This window comes from Pristiophorus japonicus, chromosome 7 (genome assembly GCF_044704955.1).
Source record: "Pristiophorus japonicus isolate sPriJap1 chromosome 7, sPriJap1.hap1, whole genome shotgun sequence".
Lineage (NCBI taxonomy): Eukaryota > Metazoa > Chordata > Chondrichthyes > Pristiophoridae > Pristiophorus > Pristiophorus japonicus.
Genome location: NC_091983.1, coordinates 247,533,698 through 247,546,605, shown reverse-complemented (window position 1 = coordinate 247,546,605; position 12,908 = coordinate 247,533,698). Strand labels below are relative to the sequence as shown.

Below are 12,908 nucleotides of genomic sequence, written 5' to 3'. Positions count from 1 at the left end.
TTATAGTGATTCACAGATCACAGAATGTAAAGTACTTGTTTTCTAATCTTATTAAAAGGCTTCCAAACCCAAGATTTTTCCAATACACCCAAAATGTTGATGAAGGAGATCACCTGAAATATCTCAAAATCCCAATTCAAATATTGTACTGCCACTCTTTATCTAAAAAAATCCTCTTACTGAGCTAGAAGCTTTTGTACCAAGATTTTACACCAAGGACAATGAGAGTGTACTCCTCCAGCCTGCACCTCGAGAGACCCACAAAGGCTTTTTAAAAAAAAAAGGCATTACAACTTTTAACCACCGGGACCATGTCTCAACAAACCCATCCTTTGTGCATTTCCTAGCTCCGTAACTTCTCATCCGAATAAATCCACACCTGCGCTTCTAACTTAAAATGTCTTAAACTTCCCACATACAGGACAACACTATGAAGGGTTAAAAAACTTCACTTTGTTTGAAAAAGTGGGTGGAGCTAAAACAAACAGGCAGCTCCACAACCTTTCCAAACAGGTTTCCAGACACACAAAAAAACACAGAAGCACTCTCATTCAAAGACAAGACATTCACGCACTCTCATTCAAAGACAAGACATTCACAAAAGTCACTCTCCATTCAATAAAGCTTTTTTTTTGGCTAGCTTTATTTTTTTTTGAATCCATAAGTCACTATCAGGTTCTCTTTTTTTTTTACATTTGATTTACTTCCTCTGTTAATTTTACATGGGCTTGAAGAATTGGAACCCAGGCCTTTTCTATTACTTTCCTTTTTTTTTTCTCTTCTACCTGGATCTCTGTTTATAAGACACTCCTCTAGACATGTTGTTCTCTAAATTAAATGAACCATCGGGTGGAAATGGCCTGTTTTCACCCTTAGTCCATTTTACCCATTCTCTTAGGTGGTCAATTGAAGACTGACCACAATTCTGGAGCATAAAATGGGCTGGGGTCCCTTTTGGTGGTGGTTTACTTGCTCCAGTCCTTATTCTGGATGATTAAGATTTTCCACAGTTTCTGATCTCACAATCCTTTCGGCCAACCGAGTTCTCTACGCCCACTTCTCCTGGCCGTTACGTGGCCTGAAAAGGCTCTTAATTCGGGCTCAGTCTGGGTGTGTGAGATATGTTGGCATGAACCAACCGTAGTTGATCAATCAGTTACTGTTTCTTTTCTTAATCAATCCTTGTGTTTTTTTTGTTTCCCGAATCACAATTTTCCCTTGTGACTCTTCCCGTTTCTCTAATGGCAATGTCACACAAAGGTATTGCACACAACAGTATAACAAGGACAACTAGGACAAACAATATTCACGCGAGTACACAAATCATAACCTTACACTCTATCGAAACAAATGCTCAATTCTCAGTCTGCGTTGTACGCCACTACAGACCGAGTCCTTAACTTATCCTAATAAAACTTATAAAACTGATAAAACTTATGGTTCCATACCCTAACTCTTATCACATAAGAACCTATAATCGATTGCGCTTCTTTTTTTTTCCTACTCTTATCACATAAGAACCTTTTCCTAATTAAAAATCTTATCACATAAGAACCTTCGATCGATTAGTGCTTTTTTTTTTCTAATCTTATCACATAAGAACCTTCGGGAACCTTTTTCGATCGACTAGCGCTCCCTTACCTACTGAAACCTTCCCCGGGCTGTTTCGAGATTTTTTTCAGAACCGTTCCCTTCTGCTTGCGAGCTGAGAAAGAAGTGGTTATAAAAACATAACTTTAGCTTTTAAATGTCGAGTCTTGTAGATTGCAGTACCTCCCCTGTGGACAACAGATTACATATTCGATTCAACAGTGAAGAAACCTTCTTCTGAGCAAAAGGCTCACCTTGTTTGGCCACTGAAGCCTTTCACTGGAGAGGCACTATGCCTGTATCCGTTTTACTCACAGGACAGAGAGTATGCAATCTCGGTGGGACCTCCAAGAAGTAACTGTCGAAATCTCGACCTCCGAAAAGAATGACTCCGACACTTACAGCTCCGGCAGAAGTTTCTTTAATTTACTTGCTAGCAAGGGGCAGGTCACACTCAGTCAAGGGCTAAGTGAACACCTCCGAAATGGTACAGTTTCACAAGATATTTATACAGTAAAACCCAAGTTATGGCCTCTCCCTGTGTATTGGCTCTGTCTCGTAGTCAGTGAATACAGATAGAGTTAATTACTACATCCTTGTCCTGACATGGTTTCCAGATATTTCCTTTTGTCAGGGTTATTAGTTGGCCAGCCGGCCATTACTCCATGAGAGTGTGGTAATGAGCTATTACCTGTCTTGCATTGTGTCAGGATTGTTCAGTTTCCTAGTCAGTTTATCTGTTTGCATCAGATGGATGAGGTCTCTACAAGAGATAATGGCTGGTGGTTTGAGTCTAGAAGATAAGGGTGGGGTGACATGGAACTCTTGTCGTGTAGACAATAGGAGAGCACCATGGGGGGGGGGGTACTTATCTCAGCATGACTTGTCTCCTAGCTGTCTGATGGCCATCAGCCATCTCAAACCAGGTTTAGCTGTTTATGCAAGCTGACTGCTAAAATGCAGAAAGTTCTGGAAGGGCCAGGACTCCATTTTGTTATATATATATTGCAAAGGGCATTTCCACAGTATGGAGAGAAAGGGGTACTGAGGGAATGATCAGCCATGATCTTATTGAATGGCGGTGCAGGCTCGAAGGGCTGAATGGCCTACTCCTGCACCTATTTTCTATGTTTCTATTACAACTGTGAGGAGGAATGATCAAATAAGACCATGTGGGTCAAACTGTAAAATAAAAAAGTGGCGATCTCACTGCTGGGCATGTATTATAGACCCCCAAACAGTGGGAGGGAGATAGAAGAGCAAATATGTAGGCAAATTGTTGTGAGGTCCAAAAACCATAGGGCAGTAAGAGTGGGGGATCTCCACTATCCTAATATTGATTGGGACAAATATAGTGGGAAGGGTATAGAGGATGTGGAATTCCTAAAATGCATTCAGTCGAAATTTTTTAGTCAGTATGTAACATGCCCAACACGGGAGGGGGTGGTTCTGGATTTAGTTTTGGGGAATGAAGCTGGGCAGGTGGAAGGGGTATCAGTGGGAGAGCACTTGGGTGCCAGTGATCATAATTCAGTCAGATTCAAGGTAGTTATGGATAAGGACAAGGATAGACCAGGAATAAACATCCCAAATTGGAGAAAAGCTAACTTTGCTAAGTTGAGAAGTGATTTGGCCAAAGTGGACTGGAAACAGCTACTTGAAGGTAAATCAGTGTCGGAACAGTGGGAGGCATTCAAGGAGGAGATCCGGATGGCTCAGGCCAAACATGTGCCCTTAAAGAAAAAAGGTAGGACTTACAGGGGAGGATAAAGAAAAAAAGGGAAGCTTATGTCATATACTGACAGCTAAATACTGTAGAATCTCTGGAGGAATATAGAAAGTTCAGAGGCAATAAAAAGGATATTAGGAATGTTAAGAGAGAGCATGAAAATTCTTGGCAAGTATAATGAAGGAAAACCCAAAGATGTTCTCTAAATATATTAAGAGCAAGAGGATAACTAAAGAAAGGGTAGGGCCAATTAAAGACCATGAGGGTGTGTGGAGGCGGAAGATGTGGGTATGGTTCTTAATGAATACTTTGCGTCTGTTTTCACAAAGGAAAGGGGCAATGCAGATACTGCTATCGAGGAGGAGTGTGATATTCTGGAAGAAATAAACATAGTGAGAAAAGAGATATTAAGGGCTTTAGCAGCTTTGAAAGTGGATAAGTCCCCAGGCCCAGATGAAATGCATCCCAGGCTGTTGAGCGAAGCAAAAGAAGAAATAGCAGAGGCCTTGACCATAATTTTCCAGTCCTCTTTGGATTCAGGCATAGTGCCGGAGGATTGCTAATGTGGTACCTTTGTTTAAGAAGGGAGAAAGGGAGAGGCCGAGTAATTGCAGGCCTGTCAGCCTAACCTCAGTGGTGAGAAAATTATTGGAAAAAATCCTAAAGGACAGGATAACTCTACATTTAGAAATGCAAGGATTAATCAGGGACAGTCGGCATGGATTTGTTAAGGGAAGATCGTGTTTGACTAACCTGTTTGAATTTTTTGATGAGGTAACCTGGAGGGTCGATGAGGGTAATGCATATGATGTAGTGTATATGGACTTTAGCAAAGCTTTTGATCAGGTCCCACATGGCAGACTGGTCATGAAGATAAAAGCCCATGGGATCCAGGGCAAAGTGGCAAGTTGGATCCAAAATTGGCTTAGAGGTCGGAAGCAAAGGGTAATGGTGGTTGGATGTTTCCAGTGGGGTTCCGCAGGGCTCAGTACTGGGTCCCTTGCTTTCTGTGGTATACATCAATGATCTAGATTTGAATATAGGGAGTATGTTAAAGAAGTTTGCAGATGACACTAAAATTGGCTGTGTGGTTGATAATGAAGAGGAAAGTCATGGACTGCAGGAGGGTATCAATCTACTGGTCAGGTGGGCACAGCAGTGGCAAATGGAATTTAACTTGGTGTGAGGAAATGCACTTGGGGAGGGTTAATAAGGAAAGGGTACACACGTTAAACGGTAGGCCACTTCGAAGTGCAGATGAACAAAGGGACCTTGGAGTGCAGATGAACAAAGGGACCTTGGAGTGCTTGTTCACAGATCCCTGAAAGTAGCAGGCTAGGTGGTTAAGAAGGCATAGAATACAAGAGCAGGGAGGCTATGCTTAAATTGTGTAATACACTGGTTAGGCTGCAGCTGGAATACTGCGTACAGTTCTGGTCGCTGTATTATAGGAAAGACACTGGAGGGGGTGCAGAGGAGATTTACGAGGATGCTGCCTAGAATGGAGAATCTTAGCTGTGAGGACAAATTGGATAGGCTAGGTTTGTTCTCCTTGGAACAGAGAAGGTTGAGAGGGGATCTCATTGAGGTGTATAAAATTTTGAGGGGCCTGGATATAGTGGATAGCAAGGGCCTATTTCCCTTAGTAGAAGGGTCAATTACGAGGGGGCATAGGTTTAAGGTGATTGGTGGAAGGTTTAGAGGGGATTTGAGGTGAAGCTTCTTCATGCAGAGGGTTGTGTGGGTCTGGAACTCACTGCCTGGAAGGGTGACAGAGGCAGGAACCCTCACCACATTTAAAAGGTGCTTGGATGGGCACTTGGAAGTGCCGTAACCTGCAGGGTTACGGACCGAGAGCTGGTAAGTGGGATTAGACTGGGTAATCTCTTGTTGGATGGCGGAGATACGATGGTAAGTACTTCAGGGAATCTAATACAGCCAGAGTGGTCTCCTGGACTAGTTTCAATTACCTGGATGGGTCAGAGAGGAATTTTCCCAGATTTATTTTTTCCCCGATTGGCCTGGGTTTTTAACTTTTTTGCCTCTACCAGGAGATCGCATGGCTCCGGTTGGGGTGGAATGTAAAATGTTGCGATGCAAGGGGTATCGCAGTTGTGCGGGTGAACTGGTTGGACCGGATGCTCTTTACCTGTCTTCCATTGTTCATAGGTTTATGCTGACCGATGGCCGTGTGGCTCTTTGTTGGCCGGCGCGGGCACGGTGGGCCAAAATGGCCGCCTTCTGCACTGTAAATTTCTATGTTTACCAACTGGGCCTTCCGCCCAGCTCTTTCTCTTTTGAGCTGTGATGAAGTGAAATGGATCACACTGACAGATTCTGCTTCAATGTATCTGCAGGGGGAGCTGATCGGAGTTGTTGGAAAGGTCGGCTGTGGCAAGAGCTCCCTGTTAGCAGCGATAATGGGGGAGCTCAGCAGGTAATTTAGAAATACATAGGAATTACAACATGGAAACAGGCCATTCGGCCCAAACGTGTTGGCTTTTCCCTTCACAAGCACCTTTACCCAGCCTGTTCCCATGTTCCCACCTTTTGCTCCATCCTTCTTTCCAATCTAATTTTGAGTGTTGACATAGTTTCTGCCTCAACCACTCCAGAAGTGAATTCCACAGCCTCATCCCTCTGTCTATTTCTCCTGCCCTCTGTTCCAAATCTTTGACTTTTAATCTGCATCTCTGCTCCCTTGTTCTTGACCCCTCATCATTGTAGATAAGAGTTTGTGTTAGCGAGTTATTGTACAGCGGTTCCCGCTAATCTCAGCTGAGAAGAAGAGATAACATAAGTATTAGGAGCAAGAGTTGGCCATTCGGCCCCTCGAACCTGCTCCGCCATTCAATAAGATCATGGCTCTTCTTTCCCTCAACTCTACTTTCCTGCACTATCCCCATATCCCTTAATTCCCTTAATATCCAAAAAATCTATCAATCTTTGTCTTGAATATACTCAATGACTGAGCCACCACAGCCCTCTGGGGTAGGGAATTCCAAAGATTCACAACCCTCTGAGTGAAGGAATTTCTCCTCATCTCAGTCCGAAATGGCCGACCCCTTATTCTGAGACTGTGACCCTTGGTTCTAGACTCCTCAGCCAGAGGAAACATCCTCCCTGCATCTACTCTGTCAAGCCCTGTAAGAATTTTCTATGTTTCAATGAGATCAGCTCTCATTCTTCTAAACTCTAGAGAATATAGGCCTAGTCTACTCAATCTCTCCTCATAGGACAATCCCCCCATCCCAGGAATCAGTCTGATGAACCTTCGTTGCACTCCCTCTATGGCAAGTATATACTTCTTAGGTGAGGAGACCAAAACTGTACATAATACTCCAGCTGTGGTGTCACCAGGGCCCTATATAATTGCAGTAAGACATCTTTACTCTTGTACTTAAATCTTCTCGTAATAATTTGCTTGCTGAACCTACATGTTAACTTTCAGTGATTCGTGTACAAGAACACCCAGGTCTGTCTGAACACCAACATTTCCCAATCTCTCACCATTTAAAAACAAATTCTGCTTTTCTATTTTCCTATCAAAGTGGATAACTTCACATTTCTTCATATTATGGGCTCAAATTTCCTCAGGAGTTGCCCTGTTTTTTTTTTGGAGTAAGTAGCTTTTTTTGGAGTAACTTAAAAATCGCAAATTTTCCCATTTAACTTGCTCCAGTGTAAGTCAGTTAGTTAGGTTTTTTTCCAATTTCGTTTTTTCTCTCCAAAAGGGGGCGTGACCAGCCGCTTAGGCCTTTTTTGGCCATAGAAGCAAATGTGACCAGCTAAAAGTTACTCCAAACTAACTTCGGCCAATGTATGTGGCCACTTTTGTTGGCACCGAAAAACCTTACCTACATTTACGAAATCAACGCAGGTAGCCAGAGATTGGGCGGGGGGGGGAGGTAAGTTAGAGGATTCTAAAGCACTAAACACCTTCACAACATCAAACATCTTCAGCACAACAGCTGCACAACATCATCAAAAATAAATGAAAGATAAATCAGGTACTGAAAATAGAGCAGTCCCACCTTGCCGACTGCAGAACGCACTGGCTAGCCCTCCCGCCAGGGCTGGGGGCGGCAGGCACCATGACTGTAGGGCTGATGGATTTTTACTTGTTACAGTTGTCCCTAAATGTTGCGTGGTCCAAATAGAACATGGTTCAGTCTTAATGCAAAATATCTTTTATTGGCTATTTTACAATGCACTTCAACGACAACAACAACAACAGCAGCAGCAACAACAGCTAAGAAAGGCTGCACCCATTCCTCACCCACATCTCGGGGAAAGTGCACTTCTTCATAGGGTCGGTGATGGTGGTGGGGGGGTTGGGGACCCGGCTTGGGTCTGACCGGTGGCTGGTGTGTAGATTGAAGTGGGAGTGGCATGTGAGTATCCGGCCTTTGTGCCCTTATTGCAGCAGTTAGCTCCCTCGTGGCATCTGCCATCGTTTGCACACCCTCTGAAATGCCCGCCCTCAGTTCCCGTCTCAGTGCTGCTGTTTCTCCCGACAGTGTCGCCACCTCATCACGCACCCCACTAACGGTCGCCACGAGTGATCTTGTGAGGGCATTGGTCTCCTCACCTCCTGATTAACATCTGCTGAAGGCTGCATCTCAGGAGAGACTGGTCGGCTTCTTCCCCTCGCCGTGGGTCTGCCTTGTGACACCCTTCCAGTGCGAGGCGTAAGCTGGGACGGTGTCCCACCATGCATTTCACCACCGCCACTGGGACCCGCAACCTCGGAAGGTGTGAACCCAGGGAATGTTGCCGAGGAGCTCATGGAGGTTTCTGGCAGTGTGATGCCCTGTACTATGGCCTGATCCATATCGCGGTCAGCATTCTCCCGTTAGCACATTAACATGGACATCTCCTCCCCCCACTGCCTTGGTCTGAGCACACGCATCTGGATCTTCTGGTGGATCTTCAGGATGTTGAAGAGTGTCGTCGTCTTCTGCAAACAGTCAAATGGTTAGCAGCACAGGAGGGGGCAGGATGGGTGGCATGAGTAGTCTGATGCGTAGCAGGCCAGTCAGCAGGTTGATTTGAAGGGCGACGATGTGTTTTAATGACTCACCCTCACCCTTGCGTGTGGGTCCAGCTTGTGCAGAGCTGATTCTTTTTCTGTCGGTGCGACTCAGCAACTTGGTGCAGATTTGGCGGACCTCCTCCTGTTCTTTCCCTTTGTTGTGGGCCAATTTCTTCTGCAAACATGAAAATATAACTCTTCACACATGGTGTGCTTCTGATGGGTGGGACATATACAGATGGTCACATTTTCAATTGCAATTCCATTTAAAGATGATGATATTACACTCACTACTTGACCATTGTCCTGCCATTTCTTTTTGCACTGGCTTCCAGATCTTGCTGTATTCACCCCTGCGGAGTATTCTTCTGCAACTAGGTTCCATCTTCTCATTTCCTTGGGTGAAACTTTAGTGGGACCACTCTTACTGATATCCAGCTCCAGCCATTTGTCCTCTCTGACAGTGACTAGTTTCTCCACTTCCTCATGGAGGAAATTCTTTGTTCTTGTTGCACGCTCTTGCGTCATGCTTGTATTGGACTTACACTCAGGTAATGTTCAAAAATCACAGTTCTCACCTTTCTTCCACCTATGCAGCACTCCTTTCCACTCCCTCAGCCACCCAAAAGTCACTCTTCACACCTTACCTTTATATATGATCCATTGCCAATGAAGCTGAGGCACTGAGGACGCTCTCCCTTTAATATGCCAATTGCCAAGCTTCCTGTTGCACTGCGCATGTGCGCATGCTGAACCGCGCATGTGCGCACGCTGAAACGGACATGCGTCCCCCTGCCGGCACTCCACGCGACGCTGGGCCCAAGTCCCGCCTCCCTGTCAGCTGGGTTGAGCAAGCACTGCCGAAGCTCCGCTCCGCTCCCCACAGGCTCTGCAGTGCCACGCCGTTGGAACCGGGCGACGAGGGAGCGGCCAAAGTGGAAGGTAAATTTTCGGCACTTTTTTTGGCTCACAAAGTTGGCATACCACCCCTAACTATGCCGCCCTATGCAGCTGGGGAAATTTGGGCCCTATATTCCATTTGTCATGTTCTTGCCCACTCACTTAGCCTGTCTATATCCCCTTGAAGCGTCTTTGCATCCTCCTCAACTTACATTCCCACCTTGCTTTGTATCACCAAACTTGGATATATTACATTTGATCCCCTCATCCAAATCATATAGACTGAATAGCTGAGGCCCAAGCACTGATCCTTGCAGTACCCTAATAGTTACAGTCTGCCAACCCGAAAATGACCCGTATACTCTCTGTTTCCTACTCTCTGTTTCTGTCCATTAACCAATCCTCAATCCATGCAAGTATGCAACCCCCAACCCTATGAACCCAAATTTTGTTCAATAGCTCTTGTGTGGCACCTTATTGAATGCCTTCTGAAAATCCAAATACACCACATCCACTGGTTCCCCCTTTTCTATTCTGCTAGTTACAACCTCAAAAAGCGAAAAGATTCGTCAAACATGATTTCCCTTTCATAAATCCGTGTTGAAGTTGCCCAATCCTATTATTATTTTCGATGTGCCCTGTTACAACGTCTTTAATAATAGATTCTAGCATTTTCCCTATGACTGATGTCAGACTAACTGGTCCATTTTCTCTCTCCTGTCTTAAATAGTGGGGTTACATTTGGACACTTCTGTCATGTATTTCATCATCTTGCAATGACTATAAGTATGTAACTGTAACTCATGCATACTGTACCTGTAATGCACACCCTGACCACAGGGAGTGAACTCCTCACCTGGGCTTCCAAATATAAAAGGGGAGGTCCCACCCAGGATACATAAAGACTAAGGGTTTGACTTTAGAATGGGGGGCGTTGATAGCTCAGACCTTTATGGAAGGGGAAGAGGAGACCAAGCTAATCTATGCACACAGCCCTCGTTTTAAAGTTGCGTTAAACCAGGGAATCAGTGTTATAAAAATGACACAGAACCCCACAGGCAAGCAAGGGCAATTCGACACCGTCCAGGCAGGCAGGCAAGGGCAATTTGACACCACCCAGGTAGCAACAAGCTCCTGGTAACAGGGACAATGGAAAGGGGATCGGCAATTCACGCCATCACGAGGAACAATGCATCCTGTGATGGAACAATTAACACCCTCCTTCAGTGTGCTTAGAAACAGCCAAAAAGGCCATCAGAGAGGAATGCCTGGGAATAGTCCTTTTGTTAACAGCAATCTCAGCTCATGTTGGAGATGTGGGAGCAGACACACTGCAAAAATCTGCAGGTTCCAACTTTACACCTGCAGGATTTGTAATGTCAAGGACACCTGGCCAGGATGTGCAAAAAGGCAGTAGCGAGGCTAGTCTGCGAGACAGAGGAACCAGGCGAGGGGTCTGAAATGCAGGATGAGGCCTGGGGAACAACCATGGATGCTGAAGTTCAGAGAGTTCATGTGGCTGACGTCCACAGCTCATACACCAAAACGCCACGCATGATGATGGAAGTCTCACTGAATGGCATCCCGGTGCACATGGAGCTGGATACCGGAGCTAGCCAGTCCCTCATGAGCGCCCAACAATTTGAGAGACTATGGTCACACAGAGCTAGCAGGCCCAAATTGGAATGCATTGAGACGCAGTTATGTATGTACACCAAAGAGATCATCCCAGTGCTGGGCAATGCAAACTTGGTGGTAACGCATAATGGATCACAGAACCGGCTGCCACTCTGGATTGTTACGGGAAATGGCCCCGCGCTCTTGGGGAGGAGTTGGCTAGCTGAGATGAAATGGAAATGGGGGGATGTGCACGCCATTTCATCCGTGGAGCGAAGATCATGCTCGCAGGTATTGCAAAAATTCGAGTCACTCTTTCAACCATGTGTCGGAATGTTCAAGGGCACCAAAGTAGTGATACACATCACTCCGGACGCCAGACCAGTGCACCACAAAGCCAGAGTGGTGCCATACGTGATGCGTGAAAAAATTGAAAGTGAACTGGACAGGCTGCTCAGAGAGGGCATAATTTCGCCCGTTGAATTCAGCGACTGGGCAAGTCCCATTGTTCCCGTCCTCAAAGCAGATGGCTCGGTTAGGATTTGTGGCAACTACAAAGCCACCATCAACCGAGTGTCGCTGCAAGACCAATACCCACTCCCGAGAGCGGAGGACCTTTTTGCCACGCTGGCGGGTGGTAAGCTGTTCACGAAGCTGGACCTTACTTCGGTCTACATGACTCAGGAACTGGCTGAAGAATCCAAGTTTCTGACCACCATCACGACACACAAAGGATTATTTGTTTACAATAGGTGCCCGTTTGGCATTCAATGGCCTACTCCTGCACCTATTTTCTATGTTTCTGTGTTCGGCAGTGGCTATCTTTCAGCGAAACATGGAAAGCTTGCTCAAGTCCATCCCTGGAACAATTGTATTCCAAGACTTCCTTATAACGGGTCGAGATACTGAGAAACACCTCCGCAACCTGGAGGAGGTGCTACGCCGATTGGAACGGGTAGGCCTGCAGCTGAAAAAGGCCAAGTGCGTGTTTTTGGCCCCAGATGTTGAGTTCCTGGGCAGGAGGGTTGCCGCAGACGGGATCCGGCCCACTGAATCAAAAACTGAGGCGATTCGCTGGGCGCCCAGACCCAGCAACACGTCGGAGTTGCGATCATTCCTGGGACTCTTGAACTATTTTGGGAACTTTCTGCCGAACTTAAGCACATTGTTGGAGTCGTTACACATGCTCCTCCGTAAAGGTTGTGAATGGTCTTGGGGGGATTGTCAAGAACGGGCTTTCAATAAGGCGAGGAACCTGCTGTGTTCCAACAAACTGTTGACTTTGTATGACCCCTGTAAAAAACTGGTTTTAACGTGCGATGTGTCATCCTACGGGGTTGGGTGTGTTTTGCAGCAGGGTAACGATGACGGCCGACTCCAACCGGTGGCTTATGCCTCCAGGTCGCTCTCCCAGGCAGAGCATGGATACAGCATGGTCGAGAAGGAGGCACTCGTGTGTGTGTGTGTGTGTGTGTGTGTGTGTGTGTGTACGGTGTGAAAAAGATGCACCAGTACCTTTTCGGTCGACGGTTCGAGCTAGAGATGGACCACTAGCTGTTAACATCCCTGTTGTCCGACAGCAAGGCTGTCGACTCTAATGCGTCAGCTCGCATACAGCGATGGGCCCTCACGCTGGCTGCGTATGACTACACCATACGGCACCGGCCAGGCACCGAAAATTGCGCTAACGCGCTCAGCAGGCTCCCACTAGCCACCACCGAGGGGGCGTCGGAGCAGAGCGCCGAGATGGTCATGGCCGTTGAGGCTTTTGACACTGCGGGCTCCCCCATCACAGCCCGCCAGATCAAACTCTGGACCAACAGGGACCCCCTCCTATCCATGATAAAGAAATGTGTCCTGACTGGGGACTGGGCGCCCGCACACAGGGCGTGCCCCGAGGAAGTCAGGCCGTTTCAGAGACGGATGGATCAACTCTCCGTCCAAGCCGACTGCCTGTTAAGGGGCAGCCGGGTAGTCATGCCCCAGAAAAGAAGGGAAGCGTTCATCAGGGAACTCCACAGCGAGCACCCTGGCATT

General features: G+C 46.4%; 1 protein-coding gene across 2 annotated transcripts in view; it reads left to right on the top strand.

Moving 5' to 3' along the window:
- abcc10 (ATP-binding cassette, sub-family C (CFTR/MRP), member 10) overlaps window positions 1–12,908 on the top strand; it is a 136,531-nt gene that overhangs the window by 17,906 nt on the left and 105,717 nt on the right. For both annotated transcript variants that reach the window (XM_070885877.1, XM_070885876.1), the window contains exon 3: window positions 5,677–5,756. In XM_070885877.1, the coding sequence (XP_070741978.1) occupies window positions 5,677–5,756 (80 nt within the window). The remainder of the gene's footprint in view (window positions 1–5,676; window positions 5,757–12,908) is intronic.